General features: G+C 42.0%; 1 protein-coding gene across 1 annotated transcript in view; it reads right to left on the reverse strand.

Annotated features, from left to right (window-relative positions):
- Positions 1–13,670, reverse strand: part of LOC136434145 (fibrillin-1-like) — a 53,983-nt gene that overhangs the window by 4,299 nt on the left and 36,014 nt on the right. The window contains exons 8-20 of the mRNA XM_066426912.1: positions 13,367–13,456; positions 11,245–11,361; positions 10,620–10,745; positions 9,383–9,505; positions 7,393–7,509; positions 6,791–6,916; positions 5,774–5,899; positions 4,931–5,053; positions 3,755–3,877; positions 3,248–3,367; positions 2,537–2,662; positions 1,608–1,706; positions 537–686 (exon numbers count right to left, since the gene is read on the reverse strand). Of these exons, the coding sequence (XP_066283009.1) occupies positions 537–686; positions 1,608–1,706; positions 2,537–2,662; positions 3,248–3,367; positions 3,755–3,877; positions 4,931–5,053; positions 5,774–5,899; positions 6,791–6,916; positions 7,393–7,509; positions 9,383–9,505; positions 10,620–10,745; positions 11,245–11,361; positions 13,367–13,456 (1,566 nt within the window). The remainder of the gene's footprint in view (positions 1–536; positions 687–1,607; positions 1,707–2,536; positions 2,663–3,247; positions 3,368–3,754; positions 3,878–4,930; positions 5,054–5,773; positions 5,900–6,790; positions 6,917–7,392; positions 7,510–9,382; positions 9,506–10,619; positions 10,746–11,244; positions 11,362–13,366; positions 13,457–13,670) is intronic.

Genomic DNA, 13,670 nt, shown 5'->3' on the forward strand with positions numbered 1-13,670 from the left:
CTTTTGTGACAAACTGTACAACTTAATAACTCCTCCTTGAGCTCCCTCTTGCATACAACATATCTCTTTCCACCCAGTGGAATGGCCAATGAACACACAGTAGTCAGTCTGTAATAACTTGATAGCACAATGTGGTACCACTGGTCTAAAAGCATATTTGAAAGCAGCCTTTGGACACATTGTTCCACAAAGCTAGTGCCACTTGTACAAGTGGGCTGTACTTTTTCAACCTAACTGATCTAAAAGTACATAAAAAGAGCCATTGCACCAAATCGTTCGCAGACAGCTAGTGCCACTTGTACAAGTGGGCTGTACTTTTTTGACCTGACTGATCTTAAAGTTTCTATGAAAGCAGCCTTAGTGTTCCCAGCTAGTGCCACGTATTATATGTTACAGTTACTGTTACAGTAGTACTTTTTCAAGCTGATCCAAAAGTACATGACTTTGTGCATAAAAATAGCTTTCGCGAGCCTTTCATGACACATTTTCCCCACACAGCTAGTGCCACTTGTACAAGTGGGTAGTACTTTTTCAACCTGGCACACAGGTGCGTCCATCAGGATGGAGGGTGAGGCTGGGCGGACAGGTGCAGTAGAAGCTTCCGGCGGTGTTCACGCAGGTGTGGCTGCACTTCCTGTAGCCGCTGCAGTACCCACACGTCTGGAGCACCTGGCACTCATCGATGTCTGTCAGGAGGGGACAAAGGTTGGATTTACATTAGGCTGGGAGCGTCTCAGACGGGCGGTTGTACCTTCACTTTGGAGGTGGTTTCTAGGCCATAAGAATGTCTGTTCGAAGACACCCGGGACCAATTTACACCCAGGAACAAAGGCATTGTACACTGAAGATGTACAGGCCATGAAAATGTCTGTCCTAAGACACCCGGAGCCAATTTACACCCAGGAAAAAAAGCATTGTACGCCTGAGATGTACGGGCCATAAAAATGTCTGTCCTAAGACACCCGGGCCGATTTATACACAGGAAAAAAAGGCATTGTACGCCGAAGATGTGCGACTTCGTGATATGCCGTTGTCACACATCCAGAAATTTTCCCAGTGTAAATTGAGTCAAACAGTGCAGACTAGATGACTCCAGAAGAACTGCAACAACTGTTACATTCTTGTCATCTTACTAGCAGAATGACACTTCACATAAGGAAAATAAAACAATATAACTTATAAGGACAGTCTGAGCATTTACAGACAGAATGTAAAATAAGACTACAGGGCTTAATATGTCTTTAATTTTCTAGGCCTCTTCTAAAAATCTCCCCTTTAACTATACATAAAGATAGACAGAGCACTTTGTGAGTAAGCAGTAATTACAGATATGTTATTACGATGATGATGATTATACAATAAGTACTACTTACTGCACCATTTTTAATTCAAACATAACCCGAATTCAATTTACAAAAACAGATAAGTCTTTCTTTGCATGTACAATGTGATGTTACAAACTCCTGTACCTACAATTTAACATTTACTACGATAAATTACAGATCATCATTTGTCATACAAGTCATTTCTTGCCATTCTCTGCAACACTTTTGAATAGAGCAGCAGCTGATGTTTGCTTAAATAATGAAGAGTTTGAGCCGCCTCACCTACACAGTTGACTCCGGTGGAGTCTGGCCTGAAACCCTGAGGACATTGCATGGGACAGGGGACGGAGACTTCAGGGCAGCCGGTACCACTGTCTGTGGCTGGGGGAGGGAGAAGAACAGTTCATTGTACATCCCCTGTGATTGTACATAATATGTAAATACTTTGCGTTTGGGATTGCATCTCATTAATATGTATAAGCAGCAACACCTGTGCTGCATTGCTATGTGAACCAGTCAGAATTGCCTTGAAGAAGGTGACAGATGGTCACCAAAACGTCGGTGGAATAAATTTCTTGGTTGTGTAATAGTCTTTTTTATTCAGTGACTTACCAACCTGATGAAACTATTCACGGAGTTCGTTGTACAGTTTCCCCCGGCCGACCGCCATTAAACCTCTGAACAAAAATAGTTCCTACTACTTTTGTTCAAATGTTTAACGGCAGTTGGCTTGTATCGTTTCCAAACTGCCATAATTGTCAATCTGAAAATGTAATTTAAAAGCTGACACGTTCCCACACCGAACATGTGAGTTTGTTTTGCCAGATTTTGTCGTCACGGCAAACTAGGGAGCCATCTGTCGGGTAATGGCTGATTCGAATTTGAGTTTCAAAGAGGTTGATTGGTCGGAGTAAGTTTTTACGTTGACACTTTCTGTATTCTGAATATCAGAAAACTATACTAGGCCATCATTTTTATGGCATTGGGAAAATGACAGCGCTGAGACTGAATATACAGCCTGTTTCCACTTTGTCTTTTTCAAGAATGACAGAGAGTCGGATTCCCTCTCTTTTTATACCCTTTCTATGCAACTTTAGTGCACGCCTATCAGTGTCACGTGGCTCATTTTGTTTTCATTACTATAGGCCATCATTAGTACCAGGTTGGTGTGAAATTTGCTAGAACGTCAGGTTTGTGTTATCCTCACTCACCCTGACACCTCCTCCTGTCGGCCATGAGCCTGTATCCAGGGTTGCAGGCGCAGTAGTAGCTGCCGTGAGTGTTGACGCAGCTGTGATGACAGCCTCCTCTGCTGGGCTGGGCACATTCATCACGATCTGACACAACAACAAAGAAAATTGCGACATAAGCCAACAACAGAAAGAAGAACAAGATGCATGACGTGTAGCATTTCTAAAGCATTTGCACCAGCTATCAAACATTTTAGTCACTGAAAATGAAAAAAAAGGAGAATAGGCAACATTAAAGAAAGAAGTTTTCAAAGCCCTAATTTGAATTATAAGCAATAGACAGGTATGAATTAACATGGGTGGTGTTTCAGCTCAAGATATCAAAAAGATAACCTGCTAGGAAATTGGTACGGTAATGACCATATTAATCATACAAGGTAAAGGATACTGTAATTCTTGCTTCTTTCACTGTTACTTTATGTTCACTGTTTTCACGGTCACCTCTGTACCGTGAACTTAACATCACCGTGAAAAACCTGTTGTAATTATTTGATATGATTCCTTCACTTGCTACCACTGTGAATTTAAAGTTCAGCAAAAATGTCCATTTTCCTTACCTTAAATTTTGCTACCGTGAAGATTACAGCAATCTATTACGCATATGCGATACAGGAATAGGGTAAAGTAAACCATCAGTGACATAAATTATGTCTGCACAGAAAAGAGTCTGACCTTCACATCTCTGGCCGTCGGGCAGCAGACTGAGTCCTCGGGGACACAGGCACTGGAACCCCCCTTCTGTGTTCACACACTGGTGGGAGCAGGGGTTGTCTGCTCCACACTCATTCTCATCTGGAACACAGTCAATAACACAGTAATGTAGACTCACCTACCCTAAACTGTAGTCACACGACAACAAATCTCTTCACCTACCCTTAACTTACAGTAGTATGTAGTCTTGTAGACAGTTCAACAATTCTACAAATTAAGCAAAGTTCACTCAAGTAATTTCCAACAAAAAAATACCAAGCCATGTGTTCCATCTACGTTACATAATGTGACGTCACAAAAGTGGTGGATTGCTCATTCCTTGACAAAGACTGGAGTTGGACTCTCAGTGAAAAATCTGGACCAAATTTTGTGTCGGAAATTCAGGTCCAACTGTGCCTTGTTTCCCTGCTTTTAAATTAGAAATTGTACTAAATCGAGCTACATGTATCTGATATAAGCATCCTTTACCGACACACTGTCCGTTGGGGTCTATGGTCATGTACCCGTCCCTGCACACACACTTGTAGCTGCCGATGGTGTTCTGGCAGCTGTGTTGACAGCCATTCCCACCAAGTTCACACTCATTGATATCTGTAAAAATACAATTATAATATTGTTAACACACCCTAAAGCGGTATCTTTGTAAAACACTTTTAATCATATTTGATGTCAATTGGAACTTATGAGAAAGGTGCAATGCCCTTTGGGGAATTGATTTGTCCAGAAGACAGAAAACACCTGTCCAGTAAAAATCAGACAATACATTCCTTTTGACTCAAGGGGGATGGAAATACATGGTATACAAACTTTATTGTACAGAAATTGTAAAGGGTAAAACTCACGACATCAACAACATCAACATGAGCTCAAAGAGATCAATCTATTGATATATGAAAACACTAGCAAGTTATAAATATGATAACATTCAAATCTAAGATAGCAGCATACTGCACATGATGTAGTAAGTCCTTGGTGCTGAATGTGCCATCCATAACTAACTTATTCAACTAATGATCATACATGTAACAGTCAATGCAAAGTCTCAAGCTATTCAGTTCCTGTCTATAGAATGTAGGTGGCAAGGTAGTCTTGTGGTTGGGGTTGTTGACTCAGAATCTAAAGGTTCTGGGTTCAAATCCAAGCCCCGATGTTGAGCCCTTGGGAAAGGCTCTTTACACATATTTCCTCCCTTGACTCAAGTTAAAATGAGCACCTAGCTTTGGTTAGGGATATCCTCTTGGATGGGACATAAAGCCAGACATTCTGTGTTTGAGGAAAGCTACACTTAAAGGACATTAAAGATTACACATATCAATAAGAGTAGGGATCCGTCTCGGTGTGAGTGCATCAAACCTTATAGTCCGGCCTTATGCAGCTTGTACCTACAGGACCAAACTAGTGTGTTACATTTTAAAGGTTGGTTGTGCAAAACAAACAATAAGAAAACTAATTAAACTTTCCTCATTTATTATGCAAAGTAGTTGGCCCATCATCTTGAGGTTTTATTCATACCTACTGACATACCAAATATGAACACAATCCATTGAGGCATTCATTCTCGAATGATCATGTTCACTAACAGACACACAGAAACACGCTCGGTAAAATATAACATTCTTGGCGAAGGTAAATATCAGGACTTGCCGTTACATGTCCTGCCGTCACTCCCTAGTGTATACCCTGGTGGGCAGGAGCAGGAGAAGGACCCCATAGTGTTCTGACATTCGTAGTGGCACATCCTAGTGTGCACCTGGCATTCATCCACATCTGCAACACAACAAACAACTCTGTTGACTGAATGTTGCACTTCTTACGTGTCTTCCAGGGAAACCAACAGTTACTAAAATACCTTTCCTTGTGAAAAGAAATCTTATTCTTGCAATGTTTCTTCCTCAAGTCATGGCCATTTTTCAGTAGTACCAGTACTGTAAATGCATTTAAATATGTGTGGTTTTGTGTGGTTTTAAGTTTGCGGCAGCGTTATACTACATACTACTACAGTATTGGACAAAAATGTTTGCAGTGGTTTTAAGTTCGCAGTGAAACGGTCGCCGCAAAAAAACATGAACATAAAACCACCGCAAAAATTTCTGTATTTACAGTATTTCAGTCAGACTTCGTTTTGGGCACTAATATGTCTGTTTTAGTCAAGTGATAGATTTCATGAATTCTATCCAAACATATGCAAGAAATCTAATAGTATGTTAAGTTACTGGTTTCCCTTACTCATCATCATTGCCACTTTGGTCCTTTTCAATTTCAGTAATGTGGACTGAAGTACTATAACGTTACATATTGTGTGATCTATTAAAAACAAAACCTTTACCTTCTCTATGGCCTTTCTAGGGACTACAAAGTACCATGTTTAATAGATGTCCAGACATGCTTTCTTTATGTCACCTTCCATATATTACCAAAAATACACATTCCTGTGAATATGCAGTTGGAAGCATGAAGAGGCTCATATTTACAACACAGTTGACTCACCCACGCAGTTCTGTCCATTTTCATGCAGCTTGTACCCGTCAGGACAGTTACATGTGTAGCTGCCGTAGGTGTTTCTGCAGCCCTGCTGGCAGACTCTGGTCCCGTAAAGTTCGCACTCATCAATATCTGTAAGTAAGGTTCAGCTTTCATCATTAACATGGCTAGAAATACCTGAGTTAGGTAGCAGGGAGAAGGTTACAGCCAACTATAAACTTAAGGCTAATTCTCATTTTAAGCTAGATTGTGTTACCCAGTGGATGTTCCTGCTATCTGCTCTTAGTGATGGGTACATGTAAGTACTATACATGCACCGATAATGTACAGTCAAATCAGGCCTAACCATTGTTATAAAAAACAGTGAAAAGCTTTTTCGGTCATGATTATTATTATGTCATAGTGCTACCTAGAGCTATGGAGGACTGGGAAGGATGGAGATGGCAAGACTCCACAAGATGACGATACAATTTCAACTCCGTTTTTTATAAGAAAATCTCTTCCCGCAGTCCATACAATACAACCCAAACACAGGTTACACCAGAACTTTATACAAATCTTATACATGGACATGTACAAAACTCCATCCCTGGTCTGTCTGTTGAAGCCTGTCCTGGTCACCCTCCTCTAGAAGGGGTTGAATTGCTCAGCAACAAAGCCTCCAGCATCGACCCTGTTCTTCTGACCCAAGCTTTTAGGTATTGGTGATGTTACTGACAGTTGCTCATAAAAAATTAATGAGCTAGCCTTATTTGGCACAAACAGCCGTTATTTTGTTCTGACCCCAAAGTAGCAATGCAAGACATATCCTGATTGGCTGATAGCTTCCCAGCGACCTTTGTAGATTTCCACAAGACTAGCTTGTGGCAATCCTCTGATAGGCTGAAAGCTGTTGGTGGTGACATCACCAATACCTTAAACCTTGGGGCAGAAGAGCAGGGTCGATGCTGGAGGCTTTGTTGCCAAGTGATTCGAGCCTGCTAGAGGAAGGTGGTCCTAGTCCAACATGTGTTTTGTACCTACCTCCACACCCCCGGCCATCAGACGTCAGGGCAAAGCCCCGGTTACAGGAGCAGAAGTAGCTGCCCACGTTGTTGATGCACATCTGCTCACACCGCCCCCTGTCCGGCAACCGACACTCGTCCACATCTACAGCATGGGAAAAGGAACACAGACTAGAAACCAATCATAAACAAGACCACACTCAGCATGTCCTAGACCAAAGATACAGAAACCAACATTCTGCAGAAGTACCATGGTTGGCGATTAGGAGGCCCAAAATCGACCTTGACCAATGGCTTCACAATACCTACCCACATACCAAATATCATTGCAATCCATCCAGGGGTTATTAAGATATTGCACCAAATATGCACACATGCATGCACACACACACACACACACACACACACACACACACACACACACACACGCACATATGCACACAGACAAACAGACCAAAAACTATACCTCCAGTTTTCATAGGCAGAGTGAAGGAGTGGTGCTATTGAATTCCCTAATTATTTTTCCTCTCTTACTGGCCTTTGTTACATTGTTTCAACAGATTTTGTCTTGCTTTTATAAAGACTAATTCTCTCTAAGCTACAACAACCAGTGGACCTCACCAACACATCTTCCTCCTTCCATGTTATAGCCTTGAGGACAGGCACACTGGTAGGACCCTATGGTGTTCACACACGCCCCCTGGCAGATCTCGGCAGTCACTGCACACTCGTCTATGTCTGGAAAAAAAGACATAATATAACATGTTGGTGCTCAGATATCAGAGGAGACACCAGCACAATGACTTTTTGTCTGCCATTCTAGATATAGTTCTCACCCACAAAGTTGTCACTTCTCACTACATTCACAGACACTATTGGGGTATAGAGTTTCTATTTGACCATTAAAGATGTTTTTGATATATTATCATGTGGTACAATTGGACCCAAGGGCTCAAAAGTGTAATTTTGATAAATTAGCTAAGTGTGTTTTGAATAAAATTCTTATATCCGCAACATGTACACTTTTCTGTATTTACTGTGGAATTACAAATTCACTGTCATCAGTCATAAAATTTGAAGCAGCTGTATATTGAATATCATAATACTAAAACAAGAAAGATCATTGGGTAGGGCAATGGATTTGAGACAAATTATTTATACTTTCTCTGCTCTTCACATTCAGTAAGTTTACTATATGAAATAGTTACATAATAACTAATTCTTTATAAACGAAGCAAAATGCTTTAAGTTTCAAAGTCCAGATTCCAAAATTTGATACATGTAAATAGATCGTAATCATCAATTGATGCCCAAACAGTATCCCACAGGGAGCACATGTCTGTGACATCTAGTCACGAAATTGTGTTGTGACCTGGACCCTCAGGCAGCTTGTTAAGGTTAATAAATTCACAGGTGGCAGAGGCTAAAACAATGGGGTGTCTTGTTTTCTTGACCTTAAGATTGGAATGTCTTTTGTATCAACATTGTTGACCGCAAGGTTAACTCACAATTTATACCTCAGGTCCTGCACCTTACTTGACATCAGGTGAAAAGATTATTTGTTTTTACTTATCCCAGATGCTGATCTTTATCTTTATTATTGAAAAGTGACCTTTCTTGTTCACTTTTTTATTAGTGAAAGATATCAAACGATTACAGATTGTTGTAGTTCCCCTGTACTAAGTATTCCATAAAGCATTCCATAAAGGCCCATTCACTTATCAAGCCCTTGAATTGGCACAGCTAATACTAAAGGAATAAAACCTTTTAACATTTTGAACTTTGATACGACCCTTCCCTTCTGACAGAGACCCCTGTCAGCTTTGCCATGAGTGGTTGAGACTAATTGCTCTAATTGAGTCTCCTCAACTTCTTCTGGAAGAATCCAAGGCAGAGCTACTTTGAGAACCCTTGAGAAGTCTAGAGATTCTATCTCTCTCTCCACCGCTCTTCAGTTTGTCACCTTTTCCACAGATTAAAGTTGACAGTGCCATGCAATCAACTATCAAGGAAACAAACTTCAACATCTTGGGACTGATTCTTTGCCTTGAAAATTGTGTTGGTTATGCCTCAAGACCAGATACACACTGGGAAAATTTTCTGGATGTACGACGATGACGTACGACAAAGACGCATGTCTTTGACGTACATCGCCTTTTTTCCTGGGTGTGAACCGGCCATGCACGACGTACGACAGGCATTTCTATGGCCCGTACGACCTTGTCCTACGTTACATCCAGGGTGTGTACGGGCCATAAAAATGCCTGTCGTACGTCGCGCAGAGCCGGTTCACACCCAGGAAAAAAGGTGACGTCGTACCCACCTACGTACCGGGGAAATTTTCTGGACGTTGTTGTCATACGTCCAGAAAATTTCCCCGGTGTAAATCAGGTCTAAGGTTCATACAATGCTGCAAGTCATGACTTCACTTAAAAAATGAATATGTGCAACGGTTCAGTGTAACATAACCAGCTGCTGCCAGGCCACTTGCCAGGAAAGCTGATGTCTTATGCTGAAGGGCGGTTAAACTGGCTATACAGACACAGAAGCTGGTGTGTTACTCCAAAATAAGATTATGTAATACTCCAGCTGACCAGATTCAGATTCCTACCTCCACAGGTGCTGCCGTCCTCCAAGAGCCGGAAGCCCGGTCTGCAGGTGCACTTGTAGCTGCCATAGGTGTTCTGGCACTGGTGGTGACACCTGGGACGACCTTCTGTGCACTCATTGATATCTGACAACACATTGTCATCACATGACTACAGTCATCTGTTTCAGTATCAGTCTTTTCCCTAAACATCTCACATTATCAAAATCACAGGCACCTACCCATACAGGACACCTACCCATACAGGACACCTACCCATACAGGACACCTACCTACATGTATACAGGACACCTACCCTTACAGGACACCTACCCATGTAGGACACCTACCCATACAGGACACCTACCCACACAGGACACCTAACCACACAGGACACCTACCCATACAGGACACCTACCCACACAGGACACCTACCCATACAGGACACCTACCCATACAGGACACCTACCTACATGTATACAGGACACCTACCCTTACAGGACACCTACCCATGTAGGACACCTACCCATACAGGACACCTACCCATACAGTACACCTACCCACACAGGACACCTACCCACACAGGACACCTACCCACGCAGGACACCTACCCATGCAGGACACCTACCCATACAGGACACCTACCCATACAGGACACCTACCCATACAGGACACCTACCCACGCAGGACACCTACCCACGCAGGACACCTACCCATACAGGACAACTACATTTGTACCCATGCAGGACAGCTATCCACACAGAACACCTACCCATGCAAGACATCTACCCATACTGGACATCTACCCATACAGGACACCTACCCATGCAGGACACCTACCCATGCAGGACACCTACCCATGCAGGACACCTACCCATGCAGGACACCTACCCATGCAGTACACCTACACATACAGGACACCTACATGTACCCATGCAGGGCACCTACCCACACAGGACACCTACCCATACAGGACACCTACCTACATGTATACAGGACACCTACCCTTACAGGACACCTACCCATGTAGGACACCTACCCATACAGGACACCTACCCATACAGGACACCTACCCATACAGGACACCTACCCATACAGGACACCTACCCATACAGGACACCTACCCATACAGGACACCTTCTCATACAGGACACCTACCCATGCAGGATACCTTACCCACACAAGACACCTACCCATGGGGGACACCTACCCATACAAGACACCTACCCATACAAGACACCTACCCATACAGGACACCTACCCATACAGGACCTGCCGTTGTTCAGCAGCCTGAAGCCATGTCGACAGGAACACTGGAAGCTACCCACGGTGTTCTGGCAGACCTGGTGACACGGGCGCCAGTTGTCCTGAGAACACTCATCCTCATCTGGAACAGACCAAACGGCTTAGACAGAACATCAGATAAACCACCAACAGGCATGCAGACTGAGCCTGAGCAGTCTGAGCCAGGATGTCAGGCCTTGGTTTGATTTACTTATATCTAGGCCAATGTATCTAGATACATGGTAAGATTAGGCTGTTTGTAAGGTGTGTTATCTGAATTATACGGAGTTAGATTTGGCTATTTCTAGGATGTGTCATTTAAATGAAGATACATAAACATTTAATGTGTACACACAATGTCTCCTGTGCATTATGATCATCATCATCATCATCATCATCATCACATGTTTACTTTTGATTATCATATATAATGTAGTTCAATACTGTAAATAGACTTGTTTGATAGTTACTGTACTGTTTAGCAATTTGCCATACATTGCACCCATTAAAATAGTTACTATCACTTATCTACATGCTTTATATCTCTTGTCAAGTTGTCTACAGAATAATAACATGTGGTATAAAAGTTAGGGGTAACTCACCAATACATCTTGTGCCGTCTGCATCCAGCTTGAACCCCTCCAGACAGGTACAAGTGAATCCCCCCTCGCTATCCCTGCACCCCTGGCTGCAGTGGGACAGCGAACATTCATCGATCTCTGTGGAGAACCAACAATTTGAAAGTCAATGGTGAGGCATTAAAAAAACTAACGCAACCCCGCTGCTTCGCCATATGGATCAAATTCCGTGGATCTTAGGGCCCAAGTTCGATCCTAGGTTTGACTCCAGCTTCGACATGTTGTAAGGGGGGATTGTATTTGTCATTTCGGGTTGTGACGTAAAGCTGGCGGCCCCGTGTATGAGGGAGCTTTGGGCATTAGCCTCAAGCGTCAAACCTCTGCACACAAAAGAGCCCAACACACTTATCGAGAAGAGTAGGGGTGACCTGGTATGCTTGGCCAAAAACGCGAGCTGTAGCGAAGCCGCATCGCACTAGTGACTACCACTAGCTACTAGTACTTGAAAAAGCATCATGCTTCACCTCAAATGAGGATGCCTTGAAACGAAAAAAAAAAAGAAAATGGCTCAGAACTTTCATTGCAGATAGCTCACTGAGTTGAAACCACAATACATAGTAAGTATAAGCTGAGGGTATTATATAGCTACCAGGCCACATACTATCTTCTTGGCTTGGCCTTGCACAATCAAAATCACAAAATCAAAGGTAGCGGCTCCTCCATGGTAGGGTAGAACTCTGCCTCCATGGACAACTTAGGCTGCTCACATTATATAAATCAAATTAAAATCCTTATCACACATTATTTGATTTATTTTCATAAATTTAAAAGAATTAATGAATATTAATAAATGAATCCTTATCAAACATTATTCATGTATTTATTTCATTTATTTCATCTCTGTTTCTATTGCCCTTGGGCCTCACAGGGCCACTACAGCAGGGGGCTAGTCCTGTTTTAAACTCCCATACTTTTCCTAGTAAGTGCTGAGTGCTAAGCAGAGAAAGCAGTATACATGTAATGTATTGTCTTAGAGTCTTTAAAGTCTGGGTTTGAATCTGCTATCTCCCGAATGCAAGGCAAACACTACACCTCTGCCATTGCATCAGTTTTGGTTGGATATTTACGAATCTAGGTTGCAACCTACTTCCACTGGTCCATGACTTTTCAAAAATGATAACCTTTCTGACCTTCTCACCATCTGGATCTGAAAAGGATACATTCTTCAACCCCTTACAGCTAATATATTAAGTGGAATGGTGTCACAAAACCTTTGTAAGGGATTGTTAAGCTTTGTAGAACAGATACAATTTCCCAGAGTCCCAGGTTCAATGCCTAGTCCTGCACCGTTTCCAGAAAGTAGAATTTACGTTCGGTGGTCCGTAACTTCAAACTTAATCCCTTAATGGTCTTCTTACTTGAATCTTGCCTTCTTAGAGTTTATTCTTCAACTTTCCACCTTATAGCTCTCAAGTCCTTTTTTTATCACAGCCTTCCTCCTTCGATAGTCACATTTAATCGCATTGACACGTACTTACAATCATAATATTGTGAGTTCATTTATTTTTGCTGTGACTTGATTTTGCACTATAAGGGGAAATGACATAATTCTGTTATGTTGTGAATTTGTGTTAGATAGCCTAGGGTCAAAGTGAAATCTGCGTTAACTAAACCACTGCAAACATGTTGAGATTTACTGTTTCATGAATAGCCCTATGCACATGCTGTTAGTTACATATTAAATTAAAAAATGCATATTACTAACGGCTGGTCTTCATATGGTATGTTTCGTGTGACGAAAGTATTTTCTCACTACCAGAGTAGGCTCTCTCAAACATCACTGATGACAAGGACTTCCCGCTCAAAAATTGATTTATTGGTAAATGATCTTCACTGTGTAGGCCACACCATTTTAATTTCTTGGGTAACAGAATTTAAAAAAAAATGCTAGATGGCAAAATCAACATGAAAACAGAATCTCAGAGGAAAGTTTGTACTGTGGTGCACACAGTTTCAGGGAGTGAACAGGGTCAGGTGCAAGTTTTTACCCCAGCCTTCTGTTTTCATGTTTTTTTTTTGCTAAAATCAAAAAAAATCAAGAAATTGAATTGGTATGGCCTTAAAGTAGAAAATAACTGTCCCTCACCCACACACTGTTCTCCATACGGCGTCTGCTGTGGCTCAAACCCAACACCACACCTTTGTTCTCCACCTGGACAACCATTGGTGCAATCTCCTACAAAAATAAATCACATCATACTCTTCATCTTCAACTCTACATCATCAGTGAAATGGACACAGCCAGCAAACAAATAAAAAGTACTCTTCTTTTTAACAATTACAATGGCCCTCTGTATATACCTGTAGTAAACACAGTATACAATGTACACTTATAAGGTGTACCTGTCTGAGTAACATTATTATCTGAATGGGCCTCTAGACCGATAGGT

The sequence above is a fragment of the Branchiostoma lanceolatum genome, chromosome 4 (genome assembly GCF_035083965.1).
Source record: "Branchiostoma lanceolatum isolate klBraLanc5 chromosome 4, klBraLanc5.hap2, whole genome shotgun sequence".
Classification (NCBI taxonomy): Eukaryota; Metazoa; Chordata; class Leptocardii; order Amphioxiformes; family Branchiostomatidae; genus Branchiostoma; species Branchiostoma lanceolatum.